The following is a 25,012-nucleotide window of genomic DNA, read 5'->3' as shown; positions in this document are numbered from 1 at the left end:
TGTGAATATAGACTATGCAAATTTTATACAGTTAATTTTTTTAGCACTTGGCAATAACTGCTTTTTGTATAGAGAATTACCTTCAAGTTAAACCTGACATTCAAAGTGTTCCTTATCTATTTAAGCAATAATTATAATTGAATCTGCCTCTGAGTTTGAAAAGTTACTCTCTCTATGTATCTGAATCCTTCCTCTTCCCTTTCAATTTTTGGAGTTATTTAGAAACAAACTGAGAAGAACACAAAAAACCCAAATTAAATGACCTGGCCCTAAAAAAAAAAAAAAAAAAAAAAAATCTTCCCAATGGGAATAAAAAACATTGAAGTAAAAGGAGGAGGACTAGAAAAAGAGAGAGAAAGAAAGAAAGAAGGAAAAAAACAAATAACACCTTACCATTTCAATACTCCTATCCAATTATTTTTCAGTATGAACAGATTTCTGGAAAATCTGAAACTCTGAATGGTTTTCTATTCTGTCAGACTTTGAAGATTTGGTGAATGCTTGTAAATATTTTAAACTACTGATTCTAAGTGACTTAAAAGAAATTGAATGTAAACTTAACACTGAATAAATGTGGAGGGCTTTGGGATTTCTTTTGAAAAAATAAAATCCATAAAATTAAACGTTAGCTAGTGTGCGAACTCTTCTCGGTTCTTTTCCTCTTGTGTACATGCATATAGAATGCAAAAAGAACTGCCAATAACTTGAACTTATGGGAGTTAGTAAAAATTTTTCCTATTTTATTTACTGTACTTAGAACTCCAGATTGGTTTTTTTTTGACAGAGATTCAATTGAATTATTTTTCTCCAAGTAGGAAATACTGCAATTCATTGCAAAATGTGTTTGTATTGTGATGTTGTACCATGTCATTGAGAGCTGCAGCATTCCTGTAAAGTGTTGGGGTTCGTTGGCAGTGGTAGGCTTTGAATATTCACACACCATTGTATGCACTCACTTCTGTCTGCCCTATAATTCTTGCACTGAGTGGTTAATTTTATTGGAGGTACTTCAGTATTTTGAGAGATGTACATTGAGCTGTTAAAGCCTGAGTATTTCTCTTTTGATCTATGCACAACTTTGTTAGTCAGCACTTGGTTATTGTGGGAAATGAAAATAATATCTGCACACCACTTTGCTGTAGAGCTCTCAGCTTGGTCTTTGCATAAGGCCAAGTCTTTATTTTTTGGTGTTCAGTTCTGTCATGACTCATCATCAGAAAAGGAAATTATCCAGTGATGTATCTGCTATACATGGGTGTGTATAGCAGCATTGGTGTTTAATGAAAAAAAGCACTCAGGTTATAAACTGGAGTAAGTTGTATGTTGGAGTCAGCCCGAATTTTTAGCTTTCTTCATTTTAGTTATATTTTGCAGTTGATCATAGTAAGGACAAATTGTCTTCCACCTCTAAACATGGTTCTGGTTATGTCCTGTATTCTCTGAGGAACGACAGGCCTATTTGTGCTATAGCACATCCTAAAAAATTTCTTCTGGACCTTCTGTGCTTTTTTTTTTGTTTCCAATCCAATATTTAAGCATTGCATAGACAGCAGGGAGTGCAGAGGGAAAATAAGGAAGATGGTCATGGATGTCCCACAGAAAGGAGAACTTCACTGCTTGTGTCTCATTTACCTTGGAACAGCCCATCTATGAGATAGCAAGCTACAAGAAACCAGGCTCTGAATGAATGGTGCTGTCGTCTTTCTAAAAATATTTCTCTCCATTTTTGGAACTGAAAGCTGATAGTACACAGCCTTCATGCAGTTCATAAGATACCACAAGTATTTGATAGTTCATCAATGATTTGTTTTAGAAGCCATCAGTCTTGTCTGTTTCACATTTCCAACCTGATGCCTATTTTAGCTTATGTTTCACTTCTTCCTTTTAGTCTTACTCCACTGCAGATCACACTTTTTAGAATCAAAGGAAAAAACAATTATTTCAAGTACAATTAGAAAGACTCTGCTGTAAAACAGGGTTATGAAAAGTTGAAGTGGGGGGGAAAAAATATCCTGTATTTCTGTCAAATATAGGCCTGTTGATATGGGCACAGAGATAGTCTGGTCTCGCATCTTTTAGCAGAAGCTAGTCTTTTAGGAATAAAAATAGTGTCTTTGTATCAAATTCATAAAGGGAATTTAATAGTTAATATTTAATGTTCTAATATGCTAATATTTTGTTTGAGGCTTGCCTTGACATGTGATAACAAGGAAACTCAATTTTTTTATGCTATGTTGGTGCTTGAAAGAAACTGGGAAGAGAAAAGCCATCTTCATGTACTCTTCCAACTTCCAGGATGCCCCTGTTCTTCCTCTCCCTTCTTTTCTCTGCTAGGGTTAGGAATTTGACAACTGAGTGGTGGGAGTGTGAATACCTTGTTTTTATTTATGTCTATATACTAGCACTTAGCAGCGATGAAGATGATAGGGATAGGAAAATCACATACACCAGTTTAATTAAACTGCTTACTGTCTTTGCTGCTTATAGTTCCTGAAAAGGATCAAGCTCTGGTAGAAGTTAGGTTTGCCTTTTTGGCTGAAGGTAGTATAGTTCACCTGTACAATGACTGCAAAAATCCCATCTTCAAACGTACTCTTTCTATTTTTAGACTGACAACTTCATGTTCTTTTTTGAACTAGACAAATGTTAGTATTATAAAACTGGTACTTAAATAGGATTACAGAATTACCATATATCGATATCTTCACTCAAGTGTAGATATCTGAAGTGTTGGAAGTCATGTCTTGAGTTTAAGTTGGCATGGTTTTTTTGGAGTTAAACACTTGGTGCTTGAAACAAATTCCATCTCAGAAGTCAAAATGAGATTACTGAAGATTTTGTCTATGTTCTTAGGAGTTGGTAAAACCAAATCTGGAATTGTATTTACTGATGTGCATGATATTAGGCTTTGAACATTTTGCTCTATATCTTCAAAGTACTTGTAAACCAATTGGCTTAGTAAGCGGGAGAGCTACTTGTTAAGAATTATCCTTAACTTCTCCCACTCTTGTGACATCCTTCTGAAAGCCTGATGTTGGCATTACTCCCTACCAGGTTCTGTTCAGGCTAAGTATCCATTAAAACCTAATAACTCCTCCCTCCCCATAATACCCATTAAGTTCTCTGTTGAATCCAAATCCACAGTTGTTAGCTCTGACTTTTATAAGAACAGGAGCAGACTCCTAATATCTTTTACTTCTTGCCAGTTACCTGCTCTGTGGATAGGCTTCTTATATTGTGGAAGCTGACGACACAGTGCAGAGCCTACAGGTTTGAAGGCCATGCAGAAGCATTGACAAGTGTAGACTTCTCACCAGATGGGCAGGTGCTGGCTTCAGCTTCTCATGATCACACTGTCAGGCTTTGGATTCCTTGCATGTGAGTATAACTGAGCAATTCTGGATATGTGTTTTGTTACTGTGCAGTGTCAATATTGGAGGCTTTACTCAAGTTTCTTTTTCCTTCCCACATGCCTCGGCTTTGACAGAAACAGAGATGGGAACCACAAGCAATGCAGTTCTTTACTGTATTGCTTTGTTGTTTTCTGAATATTCTGTAGTTGCAAAAAAATAAGTTAACAACTCAGAGGTCACAATTTCATGTGTGTAGAACTATGCTTCATAATAGTTCTCTGGCTTAAAGATTATATTCTAATTAGGATTGCATGGCTAAACTTCATTTTGGGGAGACAAGTGACGAAGAAAACAATAGTTTTTTGGAAAAAAACCCAATTAATTAACTTGTCTTATCAGACTGTTCTTGAGTAGTAGTAATTACGAGCTATTCATTATGATCTTAGACTGATGTTATTTGAACTTTCAAGCGCTTTATAGATTACTATGTAAAAAAAACTCTTTCAAATGCTAATGAGACTAAAAGCCAATGCTGCTATTTAATTGCACTGTTCTGTAAAATTGGTAATTGGTAAACGGAACTTAAAGAATGTTATTCTAATAATATTTAAGTAAGTAAAAAAATTATGGTGACATTAAGATTTGGCCTCTGTATACTGCTTTTTCATTTAGGTCTGATTCTAAATATGCTAACATTGAGTTTTATGGGGATTTAAACTCTTTAATATAATTGTGATTTGTGACTTGGTATTTGGGGTTTCATTTTATTTTCTTCCCCCCCCCCCCCTTAGTCATGGAGAATCATCAGTACTGAAAGGTCATACAGCATCTGTTCGGAGTGTGAGCTTCTCCCATGATGGCTGCTCTGTAGTTTCAGCATCCAATGATAAATTAATAAAAGTATGGAGTGTTAGCTATCAGCGCCATTTGTTTACCCTATTCCAACACACTGGTTGGGTTCGCTGTGCCAAGTAAGTGTTGTTTTTCTCTTGGTAAAATAGAATTCCTAACAAAGGGGACTTTGTATCCTAGGGTAGAAATAAGAGAAGTAAAGTTTGTGAATGACAAATAATGATCTCTCACCGATAATTAAATTTTAATAAATGAACCTTATGCACACGAGTTTTGTATAGGTCTCCTAGCTGAAGTATGAAGGCTTGTTCTATATTAATATACATACATACTAAATCAGTTACTGTGTTCATTCTATTACATTAAAGAACAAATCGGGTCTTCTGTAATTTTTTTCAGTCAGTATCCTGTCTTTTCCCAATTTTGTTTCATTTTTTGTTGTATTAACTTATTTCTCAGTGCTTGTTTCTAGATTTATCATGCATTGTAGGGGTTTTCTCAACTATTCTTGGAATAGTAGTGGCATTAAAGAATGGTCATGAATCCAGATGAGTTAAGCTTACATAATTGGAAAAGATAAAAGAAACGGCCTTTGGACTGCAAGTTAGGATTCATATTGTTTAAAGACAGGACAGCTCTTCAAAGAAAATATTGTTTGCTGATTTTTAAAAAAATTCCTTTCCTCCGTATTAATGGAAAATCTGCAGCTAAGAGAGGCCTGATATAAGCCTCCTGAGAAAAGAATTTAACACTGGTGAAGTGCAGACCCCTACAAATTTCAAAGTGTCGACTGTTGAAAAGAAAAAGGAAAGCTCTAGGAAATCACATGTGAAAGTTCTTGAACAGTTTTTTAATGTCATTTTGCAGTTGCTCAATCGGTGAAATAAGAGTGCCTGAGGAAGTCATAGACAAGTCAATTTTCCTGTTTAAAAACCTAGTCTGCTAGTCTAGGAATAATCGTGAATGCTTTGCCCGCTATTTGTAAGCTTAGAAAGAACTCAGAGAACATAAATATAGATGAACATTGAACAGAAGATTCTACTGTGGCCTCTGTCTTTTTACCTATAGTTTTCTAAAATAATCTCTTTGTCATCTGAAGTTGTTGAAGTTGAATCTTAGGTTGCTGATACCTTCCCCCAACTCCCTCTCTTCATCTTGTTTATGGCTCTGTGTTTAATTGTAGTTGATTGTGAAATGGGGCAGAGTGGAATAGGAGGAGAAGCTTTTTTTTTTCAGTTTTATTAATCGATGATAAATACTAGAAGTTCAAATGTTACACAACCTTATTTCAAACAGGTTCTGGTTTTTTTTGCTGCTTATGTCTCTGATGCTAATCTAGGCAGGATCAGTTGATAAGTCATGTATATACTTTCGTATTCCAGATTTTCACCTGATGGAAGATTAATAGCATCTTGTAGTGAAGACAAATCTGTTATCATCTGGGATACAAGAAATAAAATCTGTGTTAATAGCTTCTCAGATTATGAAGGGTAAGTTCTAGAAAAAACTAGGAAAAAGAGGAAAAATAAAATAGTGTGATTTTAATGGCATTTATTTAATATTCTGTGTAATTAACATCTATATACGTTAAATCTGAAAACAGATTGGAATTCTACCACTCATGTACCACTCAATAAAATTATTTTACTCAAGTAAAAGAATTCATATAGTTTTCTAAAGAGGTTAACTGGCTACATTTATCCAGGTATTTTCCAGCAATAAAGAGATAATCCAAACAGAATTGAGATTACACTTGGATTTTGGAATGTTTCCATGTTATCCCTCAATTTTGATAATGCTATTTGATGTTGGATGCTTCAACAGAAGAAAGCTTAAAGGCTTTTCCAATTGTTGATGAAAATAATTTTTGTTACCTTCAGTGGTCTGCCTTATTTAAGTTTAAAAAATAATTGCTTTTACTTATATGCAGTTTTCTTAAACATCTTGGATCCAGAGTTTTAGTTAACAAGTCAGTGGAATTTTTATCTTGCATATGTGCTTTGCTGCACACGGCTGCCTTTGTCCTTTTTCGAGTCCAAAATGTTGTTATAGCTAGATACTCAGTTCTTAGACAAAATTATTTTACTTGTTGCTTACATACTCTTTGCAGCACTATCTTCTAGGAACTTTATACTCTAGCACAAACTCTGATGGTTGGACTTGGTTCAATTATACAGTATTTTCAGCAAAAGTGAGATTATGATTTATCATGAACATCTTGCTTTCTTGCTTGCTTATTTCAGTTACTTGAAATGCCTAATTTGAGTTTCCATACATGTAGGTTTTACACAAGTTTGTGGCAGCTCAGTGTTAATATTATGGGGTTTATATATATATACACAGCCCTAAATATTTCTGTGGAAACACAACATAAATCTGTTCTTATTAATTATATTTAGATTTGCAACTTTTGTGGATTTCAACCCAAGTGGAACATGTATAGCTTCTGCAGGTTCCAATAACACAGTGAAATTATGGGATATTCGAACGAATAAGCTACTGCAGCATTTCAAAGGTAAAAACAATGTAGCTTGTTTTATTTTCTTTACAATGGGACTATTTGCAATTAAATGTGATTTATTAAGAGTATGTTATTTCATTCCTTTCTGGGGAAAGTGGACAAACAAGTCATATTGACATGTTGTAAGTATCTTTTTGTAGTTTAGCAACCCTAAGAATCCAATCTGTGTACTTTTTATTTCTTTGCTTTTCTTAATTTTTAGAAGTGAACTAAGCAAATACTGTGGAGAGTCTTCTATGCCCCAGCACTTTGGTTGTTTTTCCCTTAAATGAAGTAGCTCTTTGGGAAGTAGAAAAGAGCAAAGAAATAAAGTGTGCTTATCCTCTTAGTAGATATCTACAGCCTTTGAATATTGTCTTCTGTAAATCAGTTCACAGAGCAGGGGTTAATTGTATATCATTCCATCCTTCCGGTAACTACCTCATCACTGCTTCTACTGACGGTACCCTTAAGATTCTGGACCTCTTAGGAGAAAGACTTATTTACACTCTTCATGGACACAAGGTATACACAATAATCCACTTTAAATGGAGCTCTTAAGAGGTTGTTTAGTATCTTTACAAAGTGAAAGTAACATGCCATTGTGTCTTTTATCTTGCAATTTGCTGATAAAATTTAGTGGACAGTACGGTGTTTTATTAATGCACCTTGTCACAAGTGGTTAAGGAATTGCATCAGGTTTTGCCTGTAACCATGCTTTTTATCTGTCAATGTTACATGCTTGATGTTAAGTAAAAGCTCACGTTCTGAATTCATTAATAATTCACTTGATTTTCAAAATCATGATATTTGGCACTTCAGTCGTTTTGTCTATTGAAATATAAAATCTAAGGATAATGCCACTATTTTCCTAGTACAGATTGTTGTAATTGTAATGTAGCATCTTATGAAAACATATTATTAACGTATATTAACTTTTCGATCAAGTTTTGCAGAAATTTGACTACAGTAAAATTGTTCCTTATTTTATTAAAATTGAAAAATCTATTATATTAGGTAATAGCATCAGTGTTTTTCTCTTTGCACTAAAATACCGTGATTGCAGTAGTAGCCTAATTTTACTGTATGCTATTTTTTTTTCAGGGACCTGTACTTTGTGTGGCTTTTTCAAAAGGTGGTGAAAAATTTGCCTCAGGTGGAATGGATACTCAGGTTTGTGGTATTGTCTCCTTAAATGAAATGTCTAAATGTTTATTACAGTGGATGGGAGTTAAATATAGTATGTCACAGTAACATGCTAATTACTCACATGTATTTTATCTTCTAGCGTGTTATATAGACTTTCCATTGGATGTTATGATGAGGAGAAAACTAGCCACTTCTATTTTACATATTAAAATAAAGGAAGGATTTTTAACTAAGAATATTTAAAGTGTTGCAATTCATGTCAACAAAGTAGTTGTGTTGCAATTAATATTAAGGTTTAGCTACTTTGTTAGGTTTTCACTGCTCTTAAAGTCCTTACTCTGTAATTATTGGTTTTAAATTGTATTACTGGGAAAACTTTGGCTAGAATTGGGAAAAAAAAACCCCAAAAACTTCTTGTGTTACCTTTACTTATTTACTTTGATGAAACAGTAAAGTATGTATAAAGGGAAGAAGAGTCATTAAGTATTTAAAAAAAAGTTAAGCAATAAGTCTTATTAATCTCCATCTGCTGTAATAAATCTCAGAATTAAGAACAAATATTATCAAGCTTGGAATAATCTCTATCAGATTCATAAAGTTTCCAAAAAGAAAGAACTTTTGTAGCACAAGATTTACATTTTCAGCCTGAAATGTTCCTTAATATTAGTTGTCTTTTTTGTTGTTTCCTGTTACAAAAAGCTAAAAGCTCAATGTAGATATAAAAAACTATGCTGTTGAAATTAAGATCTTTTCAGTTTACCATAAGTCATGGCTATGTTCTGTTTTTTGGAGTTCGAAATAAATTTCAGCTAGTAGCAGAGGTGGTCTTGGGAAATAAAAAAATTGCTTTCTATCTATAAATGTTAAGTAAGAAGTACTGCCAAGACTTGAAGTTATTGGAAGAATGAAAATGTTGTCAAACATCCCATATGAATTTTACAAGCAGGGAAAAAAAACCACAAAAGCCAACCAAGAATGAGGGAAAGATAATTAGTTATATCTTGACCCAGTAATATGATCTTTTGTTTTCCATAATAAAGTTTTAAATAAGATTTTAAGTCCCAAAATGCAACTTAAGTCCTACATGATTATGAATTGTTGACCTTACCGTCCATGAGTATTTTATTTGAGTTTTGTGACTGTTGGTATCTTATACTTAACTTGAGAGGAAAAACGGTGCATGTAATTCACTAGGTCACATGGCAGAGGATTAATCTGAGAAGCTCTGATGAGGGCAAGGACCTCCAATATTAAGCCTAATACAGCCTCCCCATTGAATGCCAGCACACCCTGGGAATGCCTGTCTTAGTACAAAATTCCTTTGAATTTGGGCCCCCTGAATGACATGTGTGTCCAGTGCAGTCATGTCGTTGCCTTTTTCCTGCCCTGATTTTCTGTTGTAGAGCTTCTGGGGCATGAGAACATGGAGAAAGTAGGTAAAAAATCTATGTCTCATGTTCCTCAGCAGTTTGATATAATGGGTTCATGCTGAATATATGAAAGGGAAGATCCAGTTTTATCAGGAAGCACTTCCTTAGTTAAGCTTTGAATTTAAAAAGTAGTCATAGTAGGTCAAATAACTGTTTAAATTACCTAAAAAATGGGCCTTCCTGTGTTGAAATTTTCCCGTTTGTTTTATCAGAGTTTTGATGGGAGAGGAGTACTTACTTTGCTGCACCTTTCACTTTTCTAAGTTTTAAGATATGCTAACCACTGTTGCATAACTACCAAGGTGTATATCTTTATCTATAGTAAGCATAAGAACTTTATTCCTCAGTGTCTATTTTCTTTTGGTGTATACACGCATGTACTTCTCAAACATCCTGCTTTGCTGACCTGTCCACAGCCAGGTGTGCCAGGAAGATGGTTGTGGGACTTCTCAACTCACTGTGATTGTTGGTTTACTGTAATTGTAGGGTGTTTTTGTTGGAAAAGTTCTGCTGGCAGATCAGCAATGTCATGCTTATGAACAGAGGCTGGCCATAAAAGTGTTATCTTCTACCCCTCATGCAGTACCCAAAATACACTGTCTGTTCACAGCATGAGTTGGAGGCAGCTGATACATTCGAAGTTTATAGAAGACTGCTTCCTTCATATGTCTATTATTTCAAGACTATGAAGTTTTCAAACAACAGATCCTTCCATACCTTGCCATCAAAGAAGTAAAACCAGTATCTCTGCTTCTTGTATCAAGTTTCTGGTTGCTGTAGAACCAGCTGACAGCCTTGTTCAGAAGCAGGTTAAATATTTGAGACAGACACTGGATACTTTTGTTTCTTTTTATTTGCTCCTTTCCTCAAACAAAAAAGATCTCAAAGTGTAGCATTCTGAAGTTTGTGTTCCTCACATTTTTGGCTATATGTGCAAATGGCAATTTATTTCATTAACCTGTTGCCATGGAAAACATAAGATCTTTTATGTGAAAGAGCAAAGTTACACCTATTTGTTTAGAAAGTAGTAGCCTATTCAGTTACTATGTAGAAGAGACAACTCATATCTGATGAAGGCCTTGGTGTGAAGGGATGCACTTCTTTATGAAAATCCATCTTTCTAGGGTTGTACATATTGCTTTTGCACTGCAGTTGAGATACTCAAGGCACATGTGGATGTTTCCATGCTGGTTTTACTCTTACTAATTTTTTTATCTGTAATGATGAAGCTGCGGGGATACGGCCTTTGACTTTAGAACAAAATGAAACGTATTTAGAGGTTGAGCAGCTCAAAAGCCCACCCCTGATAAAAGGTGAGCTTCTTCCTGCCTGTACTGTTATTTACACTCAGTGCTGAAACACTTAAAATTACTAAGCCAGCAGAAAATTAGCCTGAAAAAAAAAGAGGGGAAATTACTAAAAAAATGTAAGTAACTTTATTCTAGACTGAATTATGGAAGTAGTAGAACCTACACAAATGAGGAAGGAAAGAAAGCAGGAGCTCCTGTGAATCAACTGATCTATCTCCTAACAGTCCTGCAAGTGGCAGGTTCTGAGGAGGATTTAGGTGGTTTGACTGAGGTCTATGCATCCCTCTTTCACTGGTACTAATGTCTGAGTTAGTTTGGGTTCACCTTTATTGGTGCACTGTCTCCCAGTGCATATTCAGGGTCTTTAACTCAAAGGAGTCGTGAAAGATGTTGAACCTGAAATGAACTCGTAGTAATGCAGCTACTCAGGAATATATTAAAAATATGATAGAGTGTGCTTTAAATTTCTGTGAACAAATCTATGATTTTTGTTGCTTAATAATTATTAATATCTAAAAAGTACTTCTAATGTCTGTCAAAAATATTACTGGCTGGACAGGGAAGTAATTTTAAGTTAGATTGTAGTGCCCTCTTTGTTTTCTTTAATTTAGCTAGCAGCTGTAGATATCAGCATTGGGCTTCTGGTAACTTTTCAGTGTCTCAAAATACCTTTCTTCTCCCTTCGTATGTAAAATAAGGAGTTCACAGGCCATGTAAGCTTAATTAAATTACTTAAGTATGCAATTATATTGTGACATGAGAGAGCAACATTGTGTGTTATGTTTTCAATTCCTGGAATATTCATAAGACTGGTTAGAATACCTTTGGACTACCTCTGTTCCCTATGAACTTCTGCATTTGGTCGTTGTATGACTTGTATATCGTTTCTACCTAGAACATAACTAGGCAAAGTTCAGAAAAGAGATTCCTGTTGCTAAAACACTGGAACCAGGTGTTTTAGAGTTCTGTGTAACTCTCTCATTTCTCTTACTTCTTCAAACTTTCTTGTTAGACCTGCAAGCCTTTATAGGGGGCAGAAATTTAACAGTATATGATCCCTTGATCTGGTAGAAAAGTAACTTGGAACAGTTCAGTGGGACAGGAGTTTGCTTTGTTTTGTGATTATAGACATATTTTAGAGGTAATTTTTTAATATTTTTTTTTTAACTACATCTTTTCAATTTGAAGTAAAGATAGTCTGGGCAAGTGCCTGTATTGCAGTACAGATCAGACTAAGACATCACTGCAGTATTGATATGATGCAGTGATCTACTGGTAATAACAGACTTTACTGAATTATGCTTTATTAATTAATTACTATTATTTTTTGTTACTGAGTTATGCGTTGAGCACTGAATAAACTTCAAGTAGTTACTGATACAAAGATTTCTTACAGGTATTACTATGGAAAACCAACTTTGATTCTTTGGATTATGAAGATGTTCTCAAACACAATTTTAGAAGAACACATATTGATGATCCTCCTCATATTCTTGATATTTACCCAAGGTCACCTCATTTGCATGATGAAAATCTTAATTCAATTGAGGTGAGTGCAATAAATTGTCTGATATAATAAACAAGAAGCTTCTGTGAACCCTGTCTGACATTTCTGGTTAAATATGTTTTATGTATATCAGAGAGCTTTTTATTGTTATGTATAATACTTTGGAAGCAACCATAATTTATGAATCTGCATTAGGTTACTAGGCAAGCTGGTGTTGGCAGGTTTATGCTGAAATTACTTTCATGCTTCTTCTGTGTCTGTACTCTACATCTGATTCAAGTAAAACATATGTGATGACCTGGTTTCTGGAATAAAACTGCAAGTGTTGCAGAAGGCATCTGAATCTCCAATGAGCTTTAGAATACTTACCAAAATATGTCATTATAAGCAGGACAAAGTGGTGATATTACTGAAAGTCAAATACTTGATTGTCACAAGCTGTTCCTCTTTCCAAGACCTTTAGGTGTTATGAGAAGGTCTTGATATCTATCTAAAAGACTTTCTAGGCTAGCAGCGTGTTTTACGTCACTATGTAGTCTGATTTCCTCATATTTAATTCTTGAACTACTTTACTGTCAAACTATCTACTGGCATCTATCGAAAGTGTTGGAGATTAGGGAACCAAAATGCAATGTCAAATGTTCTGTCAGCATTAGGAAAAATCCTACGGCTGTCAAGTAGTCTGAAAGTTATGCTCAATAGGTAAACAGTGCTGTGCCTTCAGTGAGGCCATTGTTTACACTTTGTGATAGTCTCTGATAGAGCTGGCTGGCTTCTGCATGGCAATTACCTATATTTTCTTCTTTTTTGATAGTCTCCAGGTTCCTCTAGTATTGAAGAAATGTATCTGGAGTAAATCTAGAAACTTTCTGATTGCTGTAATATGCTATCAGAGGACTATAGAAATTAACCATTGCCTGGTTGCCTACATAGAAAACAGAGATACTGCTGCCATGGCATTCGTTTCCTGCTCAGAGTTTTAAAACGGTGACGTTTAGGCATTTGAGCTTTTTTTATTGGATGTATGGGTAGGTGAGTTTGCAATATGAATACATGCAAATGAGTAGCACAAAGATTAAAAACATTTGCTGTAGGAAGGGAACTCTGATAAAATCCATGACTAAGATTTCTGTGCCTGGTTCTATTGTCAAGTCAGATATGACGCTTTCTAATGCATAGCATTTTGGTCAGAACAGGATGACTACATGTATGACAAGCTTCATAAACAAACTTCCTTGGTGGACTTTCATGTTTGTTGTAAGGTAAATGAATGAAGTTAAGTTTACTGGTGCCAGCCTTCAGTATAGTTGATCAGTGCCAGAACAAATTCAGTCATAGCATTTGCTGGCAGATTCAAGCCAGTCTTGCTGGAGCAATATTTTGCTTCAAGACTGTTCAAATTGCACCGTTATAACATGTACTAAACAAACACAGATTACAGCTGCAGGGGTCCATTGTTTTCTTTTCAGGTCAACATTTCCAGACCTCTCTGCTGCTTATGTGCCTAGCAAAGATGTAAATATACTTCAAACCAATTTTTCAGATTTTTTTTTTCTTGTTCCTCGTCCTGGGTAAGTGAGAAGCTCTGGAAGAGCATTAATGAGTTCAGGCTAAAGTTAAACTAAGGCTAGGAAGCCTCATTATCAATACTGAAAGGGCTCATCAAGGACATTCAATAGTTGAATGTCAAGAAATTATTTATTAGTTAGCTTTAACAAATTTAACTTAGCTTTATGTCTACGTTTATTCATTGCTGCAACATTTGTGGCTGCATATAGGCTCCTGGGCTGCTCCACAGTACTGAAAGAGCTCTATGACTTTGTAAAAAGTGTATGTATAATATATAAAGTTTTGGACTCTGTGTTATATTTTTCTGGCCTGATTTCAAGATTTTAACAAGAGTTGCTGTATTTTCTATTTACATAATATTGTCACTAGAATATCTTTCTCTCAAGTAAACAAGAAGTATGTTATATTCTTGGAGACAAAATAGTGTCAGTTTCAACAAAACTCATTACTGTAATGTAATATATTTTTATATTTGTAAATTAAATAATATAGTAATAATGATTAGAATCTCTTTTGCAGCTAATTCTTAGAATTAATGTAATAATATAGTAACTGAGATGGTCTTAGGGTGAAATTATCAGATGTTCTTGCTCCGTATGTCTTATCTTGTTTTTTTGCTCCTCCTGTCTGCCTCAAAATTTGTGGGATTTTTGTTGTCATGATCAAGGATAGATCTCACCAACTAGACAAAAAAACATAATTTATCCAGGCAAAACTCATATCAGGTTACTGCCAACAGCAAAATGCTTTAGTTAGCATGCACTAATTCTTAGGTAGCACTATGCTTGAAATTTTTCAGTGTTCCATCTTCTTAACTATTTCCTCTTGTAACTGAGAAAAAGCATAATGCCTAGACTCACTGTGCTGTGTTGTACTCTGGAGAAGGAAAAAAAGAAAGAAATTTTGTCCTTCTTCACATGCCAAGCTCTTTCTAAGCCAGAGGCAATAGAGAAAATTCTAGCGTTAGGCTGTTCCACTGCAATTCCACTCTTGTCTTTCAATGGCTCACCATATTTCTAATATATAAGGGAAGGGAGGAAAGGAATCACAGGCACGTCAGAGGGAGCTTCTGGAGATCATCTATTCCTCCTATCAGTGGTACATTGGTTCAGCTGTGTCTGGTTAGGAGGCCTTTGAATAGGGTTGGAGATTCCCCTCTCCCTCTGTGTGATCTATTCCACTACAGCACAGCGGTTGTAATGACAATTTTTTTCCTATTATCTTATCTACACCTCAGATAATATGCAGAACTGCTTCCTTTCTTATTATTTTCTTCCTTTCTCTTCATATTTCCATGTGAATAGGGTAAGATAATTGATCTTAACCAAACAGAAGTAACACTATCCTAAGAGACTCGATAACATACACAAGAGTTATAGGTAGGCAGAGGAGGCAGTGGGGAGATGGGATTTTTAAAATTATCAATGACTGCTTAAGGTTTGCTACAAGCCACTACAAAGTCATCTAAATGCTTGAGATGTGTTGTAATACATTGCCTTGAGTTATGCTCAGCTGGTTTAGTCACCTCTACAACAGGAATGAAGAGGGATTGCCTTAGGATAAAATTAAAATATTAGAACACAAAAAGTTCAACAGATGTACAGACAGAAAGAGGAAAGAAAGTAATTCTCCCCCTATTTTTAAAAATTCTTAATATTTTGCACTTTTCCTTTCATTTTTTTGTTTGTTTGTGGGTTTGGTTGTTTTGTTCTGTGGGGTTTTTCTTGTTGTTTTGGGGGGGGGGGGGTGGCTTTTTTTGTTAGCTATTGCTCCTCTATCCCTGCTTGTCTCTGTGGCAAAGTCCCTGCAATTCCAGAACTTGATTCTGGGAAATAGAATATACAAAAATGGAGCTGGCTTAAAGTTTATTCAGCTGGGATCAGAGCCACAGTTGCAATGTTTTCACTTGTCACCTTTTGGAAATGCTGTTTTGTATAAAGCAGCTGGCACAAGGCCATTAAGAATTGCATGTATCATCTGGTGTTTTGCCTTCAGGATAGTGAGTGTATTTTGCCTTTTCTGATAACTTTTTCTTATTTGCTCTTCAATGCCTTCCTTATTTTTTTCTCTCTCCCTACCTAGTTTTTGAGGCCTAATTAACTTTTACAAGAAAATCATTAGTTGTGTCATCTCCTCAGCCCAGCGGTAGCCTTAATTTTAATGCAGTTTTGAATTTCATGTTCTTAACTTGTAAAGCTTCGTAACTGTCCTCCACCTGCACTGATCAATGTGATTCTTGAATATTCAAGTAGGTAGAGATTTAATGCTTTTAATCATTGCAATTTTTCAGACAACTTGGAAATGTAAGTAAATTATTTCTTCTCTAAAGGCACCTACTTTTTTCTGTTGACCACAGAGGTAATCTTAGGTGATTACCAGCTCAAATACAGGTGTCAAGCAGTATGGCTAAATTTCACTGAGATAAATCCCAGTTGTTGTCTCTGTTTGACATAAGGTCCTGGTTGAATTATTTGAAAACAGTATGTTTAATCAGTTATGCAGTTTTAGTGGAATACACTAAAAACTGCATTCCACTTGGTAAGAATTGTATTTCTGAATTTGTTGTGTTTGTATGGAATTGACCTTTCGTGTGCTAAAGACTTCTTTAAAATAAATGGAAGATTAGAAATTAGTTTCTTTCAAAACAACTTTGAGGTTTGAACATATCAAGATGCACAGAATTTCTCTTGTGCACATATAGCTTCTGTTGATTTAATCTTAAAATTTTCAGTGTAATTTCAGTCGTAAATATTTTCTTAGATGAAGGAAATTCTAATATACACTAGGTGGCAGTAGAAAAAAAGATTATATGGCTTGCTTGGCTTTTGAGGGCCCCCGTCTAGAGCAAAGAACAGCGTTTAATCAAATTGAAAGCTAACTTTCTGTTGCTATTCTGGAGCTAGAATGAAAGTTCCTCTCAGTATATTTCTGTTTATTGCTTCACCAGCCATAAGGGGAGGATGAGGAGCACTGTAAACCTGACTGAGGGTGGAGTAACTGGTTTCAGGGATTTTTTTTTTCCCGCTTTCAATAAGGTGGTTGGAATTAATACTGTCTCTGGATTACTGATAAAAAAATTGGAAAGAGAAAACTTCATTTCTCTTTATTACATCAAACTTATTAGTTATTTGAAAGTCACCTAGTCTTTCTGTAAATTTTATCAGTTCATAAAGTAATAAGAATAGTACTTCCATGCATCATGCTGAGAGGGCAAACATCTTAGCCTGTGATACAGCTAGATAATAAATAGTAGGGATAATATGCACACAGCTTTTTATAGGGAGGTTATTCTGATCCTTAGGTGAAACCATATGATAAAAGCAGCAGCTTTCTCAAATTTCATGTTACTTAATGCTTCACTTTCAGGAAAGGTCACTAGCAAAATATTGCTAAAGTTGTAGATTAACTCCTATAGCCAAAAATAAGCAAGTAGTAACTGATATTAAGAGCAAAATTACAGATACTGTGATGACATATCTGATCAATCAGCCTCTGACATTGTCCTAGTAAAAAGCAGTTTTTCCTGTGGTTTCAGGAACAACATAGTTTGTGTTTGATCTGTTAACTTATCACAGATTTCAGTGTTACTTCCTACCTGTTTTCCACAGAAGTGCTTTCAAAATTAATTTGGCAATCAGAGCAGGTACAGAAGAAGTAAGCATATCAACAGTCTGTTAGTAATGGGTGACCTGAGGATCTTAAATGGGGATTGGGAACCAGTTGATCTGAACTGCTAAGTTTGTTCTCACATTTTATTTCAGTCTTATTTCCTTTTCTCTGTTGGTGCTGAAATGATACAATTAATTTTCAACAGGTCGACCCTAGCTTTGATGTGCCTGACAAGCAAACACCTGACCCAGTTGTCATCAATATTAGACCAGCTTCATGTATCAGTACTCCTGTAAGTTGCTTTGAAAAAAAGAAAAAGCGTGGGGTATATCTAGCATGTTACAGAAATATGCTTTTACTGTTCATATGAATAAAATAGATTTTTTAGCAATTGTTGAGTACTCAGAGTTCAATATCCTAAATTCTCAACTTAAACTTTCTGTCACAGTTCCCAAGTCTAACCAGAAGATGGTGTAATAGCAAAGCTTTAAATTTATACCTGTAATTTTACCACTATACTAAGCACAAGTTCTATTTATAAGCCCATGCTAAGTACATCTAAATATTACTGTTAAAATTTGTGGCTTATTCTCAAACACTTTTTGTAACTCTGTCTTTATCTTCAAATAATGGTAACCCTAAACAGTCATTGTCTCACTGATACAATTCTAAAAGTGATGTTTTATTATTCTTTTAAGGCATTTAGTAGTTCCCTAGCAGGAAAAAAAGTAATGCATTTTAAGACAAAAGTGATAGGATTAGAGTCTTCTAGTGTTGGCTTTATATATGACTTTGGTATGGCATGGGGGAGGAGAGAAAGGCAGTGTTTTAGTGGCAGTTTCGTGGGAGGAAAAATATGCTCTCCTGGTATGAAATCTAAAAGACATGCTGTTCTAGAATTAGGTTAAAATGAGAAATTTTCTTTTAGTTCTGAAACTGTTCCTGTGAAGGCACAAATTGTGTCTTGAGCAATTTTAGTTACAGTAAAGAGTTTCTGTGGTTGAAGGGTTAATACTTACAAAAAGGCAGCAGGTGTGGTTTCTGCTATTCTATTTTGACACGAATGCTTTATGAATGCTTTATGAATGCTATGTTGTGAAAGTCCTATATAAAATCCTTTAAGAATTTTTGAAGATCATGGTGCACAGGTTGATGAGAAACCTTTACTTCAAAACAAATAATCAAATAATGACTTGTGTTTGAGAGGTGATAATGTTATATATTTTAAGGTTTATCAGCTGTGTCATGTTTTCACAATGGAGATATGGTTGTTTGTAGACTTACAAACATCTGTTTAGTAGGCTTCACAGACAGTGGATTGTGGTAGATATAATTTATTGACTACCTATCACTTTTAAGTACTCTGTATTCATTACTTACTCTGCTCATCACAGAGTTGAAATGTATGGTTGCACTGTAATTCTTTATTACATACCTACAAATCACTTAGTCTCCATTAATTATTTTGATATGAAAGCAGCTTGTAAAACTTTATGCCTAGAACTCAGAGGAGTACATTGGCACAAAAAGTACAGCATTTTTTTGACTACTGTCTGTCTGGCTTTACAATCTTCATTATAAAAATATTGCTTCAGAATTTATGCTTTTTTGACTGTGTCAGTAATCACTATTTTTTTCCCCCAGCATCTCAATCTACCAGTTATCATTGATTCTCGCTACTGTTGCGTTTCAGCATTCCCTGTCTGTCTTTTTCCATCTAGAACCATTTCTATAAACTTGGTACTTGGACTGTAGCCTTAAGGGCAACTGTCCTGTTGAACACAGGTTAACCCTAACCATGTCACTGTTCACACAAATTCTGGAATCATTTGCATGGTTTCTTTGCCACTAATATCCTTCTTCTTACATAGAGAATAACACTTTCTTCAATTTTGCCAACCAATCTGGTCCTCCCTTCTTTCTAATGTCAGCTCATCCTTTAGAATCATCTTCCTGTCCAGTGTCTGTCATTTGTGGAATTATCACCTGTTTCTTAATCAGGATAGCCATCTAGACTCTTTGTGTCTTGTTTCTAGAGGGTTCTGGATCTCAGTGACCTTTTTATCTGAAGCTTTCTCAGTTTCCCTAATGTATGGAGACTCTGTCTAACAGAGGCTTGATGTGTTCTTCATAAGGAACAAGAAGAAAAGGGAAGATGCTGCCTTTATTTCTATCATACCTTCACTGACAGATTTTCTCTTGATACAGTTTGTCCTCAATTGAATGATACTACTTTTGTGCATTATTTGTATTTTTTTCTTAATCATCTTCCAACTTGACATTGCCATCCTCTAGTCTTAGTCTAATTCATCATCCTACCTCATATATATCCCTGATTCCAGTCCCAATGGGTTGCTCTTTTTCTGCGGGTTGTCGAAGACATTATCACTGTATTTTTTTTCCTTGCAAACATTTCAAACCCATTTGAAATCTGTTTATGGCTTTTTGGCACTATTTCTACGGAAAGAATGCTGTTCAAATAATAACATTTTTTTATCAGATTGTTGGGTTAATTTACACATGTCCTAGCTTATCTTTTTAAGGCCCTGCCTTAAAGGAGTTCTGCCTTTCTCATATGTGCAGAGAGAAAAGTGCAATCTGCATTTAGGTATCTTTACACATTCTTGTTCAATGCATTTATCATGCATGTAACGCATCAGGATCTTAAGAGTTATTTACAAAACATATTGGCAAGTCCCTAGATACTGGAAGTAGCTAATCAACATATTTAATTTTACTACTGAAGGAGAGAGATACTTGACAGTGCTCTGACAAAATGCGAGTCTTTAAATACAACTTTTCTCTGGGATGAATAACAACATTGAAGCTTTTGTAGGATCTCTGGTGAGTTTTTTAAAGCTTCCTGAAATGCCTTCAGGAAGATTGGAAGTCTGTGCAAAACCTTGTAATGCTTTGTTGAATAACTACCAAATTCCTGACAGTAAGTGGTCAAAAACTTCTGTAGGTCTCAGTCTAGTCCAGGAGAAAGGACAATAGGAGAAAATGCTCTTCTTTTTGATAATCTTTTCTTCAGCTGGAATTGTGCGTGGCATTGTCCTACTCCCTTTATGTGAAATATATTATTACTGCACCAAGATGATTTGTGACAGAGCAAAAAGACTTTTCCTTTCTTCTGTGAAGATTTGTTGATGAAATGATAGAGTATAGCTTGAGAGGGATGTCTGGAGTCATTTCATCTAACCTTCCACTTAAAGCAAGGTCAGCTTAGATCAGGTTCTTATAAGCCTTGTCCTGTTCATTTGTTAATAGTGTGTAAGGATAGAGATTCCACCACCTTTCTTGGCTGCTTATTCTAGTGTTTGGTCAATGAGAATATTTCTTTTTCATAATATGCAGCTAAAATATCCTATGTTCCAACATGCCCATTACCTTCAATTCACAGTGGTCCTCTAATACATGTGTTTGTCTTCTTTCTATTTACCCATTAGATGTCTGAGATGCAGCAGGATTTCCCTGTATCTTTTTCTCTAGAGAACAAACCTGGTTCTCTGCCTTTTCTTGATATCACATGTTCCAGCCCCTTTGTTATCTTGTTCACTCTCAACTCGGCTTGCTCCAGGGTGTCAGTGTATATCTAGGACCAAGAAGCCCAAAAGAAGACACACTAATTAGGGTGCAGCAAAGTATCACCATCATCTATTCTTGACAACAGTCTGCCTAGAGAAGATTTTTAAAACAAATATTTAAAAATAGAACACTCTTGATTCTTTATTGTGAATTTAAAATATATGTTTAGATATTTTCTTAGCAGTTCATTTATATTGAGCTGTAGCTAAGAAAATACCAGTATTATCTCTTCCTCCTACTCCTCCTCCTCTTTTCAAGCCATTTTAATTTCTTGCTTCATCAAAACCAACAATCTATCAGAGCTTCCACACTTTAAACGCCTGCTTTTGTGTTTTTGTTTTTCTTGCTTCAGAGATTAAGATAGGCAGCTACCAATGTTCTTATAGGGATTTTGCTAAAAACACATTAAACTGCCTGAATTGTAAACACCTTTTCAGCTTCTGTTCTAGCTTAGTACTAAGGCCAGTTTTGAACACGGTGAAAAATCTTTTTTCATCTAAGGTTCATATTGATGCAACTTCTTTTGTAAACTCAGTGAAGGGTTTGTAATCCTTGTGTCAGTGGAAAAATTTCACTGAAATTTTCAGTATGGAGTTGGTTTCTTTTGGACTACAGTTACAAAACCATTAAGAATTCCTGTGTATTATTATGGTTAGGAAATGGCTTTGGGTTTGATGATTTATTTATTCAGTTCTCCTGTGTATTATTGAAAGCACTGTAAAAATTAGCTGTGTATGCCTAACAAACTGGTACTTGTCTAATGTCTTGACTTTTTCAATGGTAAGATTCCTCATATGTTGCAGTTACTAGAAGTTAGGTGTGTTCTAGCCTTTTGCACTCTGAAAATATTCACTAAATTTGGGTCAAATTTGGGGGCTGGGAGTGGTGTTTCTCCTTTCTTTTTCATTGAAGACTCTGAAAACATTACTGCCTCTCTCCCACCCTTTCTCCTTGTGTCAAGTAGCTTAACATTGCCTTTGTTTTCTGAACTATCGAAAAGGAAAAATTGGAAGTTTTGTTTCTCTTTGGCATTACTTCTTTCTGTTTCGTCCTCTAATTTTAGTTTTTAGTCATGAAGGAGGTTGCATCTTTTCAATTCTGTAAGGCAATACACTGGTAACCTCCGGTCCCTGATAAGCTGTTAGAAACAAGGGAAAGTTGATGGTGTCTCTGTAGTTTTTACTGACAGAAGCAGGAAATCACTGTAGAGGCTCTCAAATGTTACATCCCCTGACCTTGCTCATGTAAACAGGATTTGGAGGAAGCAAAGCAATGTACTGTAATCTGGAAGTCAGAATGTCTGTGCCGGCTGGGAGATGTTTGCTGTTCTTTCTCTTCCAGTGCCATTTAACACTAAAAACAAGACATTCTTATTGTTCATTTACAGTACAACTACTACAAAGTTAAGACTGGGTTAATTACTGAGTGAGGAAAGATAAGGATTGTTTCTGTTTGGAGCAAAAAGAACATACTAAGTTTTAAAATAGAAAGTTTATCTGTACTGCATTTGTAGTAAGTGTCTTGAGGTAAAAAGTAGAAGTATCTGTACTCAATTTGTTCTGTACGCATTGCTTTTGATGTTTGTGTTTCGGGGTTTAGGTATTTTTGATACACTTTTCTCTGCCTTTGTTTTGAATAAAAAAAAGCCCTAAAAAATCCAACCAAGCTCCACACTCAAAAAACACCCCAGGTATTTGGAAAGACAGCAATTATGAATGAAAATTTGCATCTGTTCTTCCGTTTCTGCATACATGAAGGCTTAGTCAATTCTTCCTCGTGGAAATTTGCTTCAAAATAATCTTGGAATAATGTCTTTTCCTTGCATGGCTTAACATAATTCCAGAATCCAGTAGGAGAGGATGACAATAGAAATTATATATTAAAAACTAATTTTTAAAACACTTCATGTTTTCCTTACCATGCAACCTCAAATTTATTCTGATTTACATCATTTCCTAGCTTCAGCCTTATGTGGAAATAAACACCAGCTGTCTTCAGTGAGGTTAAGTGGAGGAGGGTAAAAGGAAGAAAGGAAGTAATGGCAATTTTATACATAGATAGCTCCTCTGGGGCCTAAGTCCAATTCAGAAGGGAACAACTGGTAGAACAAAACTCATATGGCACTTCATTGTGCAAAGTAGTTACCTTTGCTGTTTTTTATAGATCATTTGAAAGCACAACAAATAGCTTTTTGTAGTTCATGGATATCAACTTTCCTAAATGTCCTCAGGCAAAAACTCGGATCATTACATGATATGCATACATTTTTCTCTACCAAAGAAAAGTTCCAGCAGTATTCCCTTGGAAAGAGAGACTGGAATCACTGCCTCACTTTTGTTCCTTGTCCAAAACTCAATTGCCAATTAGACTGAGCTCTACACTGGGGAGTGATCCCACTGGTAAAAGGGCTTTGATAACAATTGACAGTTCCCAGCCTCTTCCATCACCTTACTTTCTTTGTTCCCAGACAGGGAAAATAAGAAAGGCCACTCCCTGAATAGCTATGAACTTTTTTCATTTACTGCCATTCTTCTGATTACCAGTAAATGTTTGTTTGAACTGTCAGCTCCCTAAACTCCCAATGACAAACAGAATTAAATTAGAAAATAGTGTGAAGAGATCCTGTATCTCCACGAAGTTTTGAACTAAAGCCATCTGCACCTTTTTTGATAGATGAGTATACAAAAAAACTTTCAGACAGGCTCTGAATGGCTCATGCTAAGTCTTATATAAATGCAGAATAACTACTGTAAATGGAGGAAGTCAGAAGTGTTCAGTGCAGCAGAATAAAAATAAGAATTGTGCTTTTGTGTCTTTGCAAATGAATCCCCCCTCTGTCCAATCTTGCTTTTTGACAGGCAATTTTTAGTGTCATCTTGGTTTATACTACACTTTAGACAGACCTTTCTGCTCTTTGCTCGCTAGGCAGGTACAATGTGTGAGGCTGGTGCAAGAGGAGAAACTCGGCAGCTAAAACTCAGCAGCTAAACATCTTCAGCTGCTCTCAGGGAGGGAATGTTTCCCATTCCCCCCAAAGGCTACACCTAATCTGTCTGGAATAACCATGAAACAGTAGAGACAGCTTTTTCTGTTGTCCAACTAAGAGCCTTCTAAAGAAGGTGTGGTGTATATGAACAACATTAATCATCATAAGTACAAAAAGATGAAGTGTTTCACATTTTGAACAGTGAATTCCTAAACTTACATTTTGAACTGCTCTAGATGTCTAGGCATGCTTAGAAAGATTTGTGTATGTAATCGTGAAAGCTTTACTTTGATAGCACTAGCATCCAATAAAGCTTAAGGATCAAATGCTTGAAGGTGAACCCAATGCATGTAATAAAAGAGGGATTTGTTACAAGTGATCCTTGTGTTTTGCGATGATGCTGTTCTAACACAGCATCTAACTGCTGGTTTACAAGGAGAGAACAGGAAGTATGTTGTGCATCTACATAATTAAGTAATAATACATGTCCTGATGTTCCTTAATAGTCTTGATTATATTCTCTGAGTGAACTGGAGCTGGAAAGAAAGTCAGGTTTTTATCGGAGACTGAATTCTGAATTTGGGCACTAGGGAGTGCAAGAATATAATATTTCCTATACTATTTTTAGCCTGCTTTCCTGAGGAAATTTACTTTATGAGATTGTGCTGTTTATTTGTCTGTCACTGTTCTGTCTCCTTAATAATTTTATAATCAAGTAATTGGTGCTTTTTTTTAAAATGAAATTTAGAAATAAGCAGTTATAATACCTAAGGAAGCATTAGTGCTGTCACTTAAGAGTAAGTCAGTGGATGTGAATGGATACTGGAATAGACATGGAGTAGCTACTGGTGACTCACCCTCTAACAGTGGCTCAACACATATGGAGAGAGCTTGAGTTCCTATAGAATAGGAGGCCTAGGAGAGGGACCTAACAGAAAAAATTGTATATGTGCACACATATACAAATATTTTGTAAGATAAATTTTGCCAGTTTTAAAAGGCCTGTTTACTTTGTGTAGGGTCTTACTCGGGGCAGCTGTGTTTCAGGAATGCTTTTCAGGTTGATCCGTGTCTGTATGTTGTTCCTTTAGCACATTAGCACATTTCTGGGAACTAGAGGGATGGAAGTTCCTGGTATTATTTCTCTCTGTTTCCTGAG

General features: G+C 35.4%; 1 protein-coding gene across 2 annotated transcripts in view; it reads left to right on the top strand.

The window, feature by feature from the left end:
- The window catches only part of POC1B (POC1 centriolar protein B), a 44,713-nt gene that overhangs the window by 4,539 nt on the left and 15,162 nt on the right, over nt 1-25,012 (top strand). The window contains exons 2-9 of one of the 2 annotated variants that reach the window (XM_014888991.2): nt 3,207-3,378; nt 4,145-4,324; nt 5,588-5,695; nt 6,605-6,720; nt 7,097-7,230; nt 7,810-7,878; nt 11,991-12,143; nt 17,485-17,571. In XM_014888991.2, coding sequence (XP_014744477.2) covers nt 3,207-3,378; nt 4,145-4,324; nt 5,588-5,695; nt 6,605-6,720; nt 7,097-7,230; nt 7,810-7,878; nt 11,991-12,143; nt 17,485-17,571 — 1,019 coding nt within the window. The remainder of the gene's footprint in view (nt 1-3,206; nt 3,379-4,144; nt 4,325-5,587; nt 5,696-6,604; nt 6,721-7,096; nt 7,231-7,809; nt 7,879-11,990; nt 12,144-17,484; nt 17,572-25,012) is intronic. The other variant, XM_088165042.1, reaches the window with a different exon arrangement.

Source organism: Sturnus vulgaris, chromosome 5, assembly GCF_052056855.1.
Source record: "Sturnus vulgaris isolate bStuVul1 chromosome 5, bStuVul1.hap1, whole genome shotgun sequence".
Lineage (NCBI taxonomy): Eukaryota > Metazoa > Chordata > Aves > Passeriformes > Sturnidae > Sturnus > Sturnus vulgaris.
Note: the sequence above shows the minus strand (reverse complement) of the source record. Positions and strands in the feature narration are given on the sequence as shown.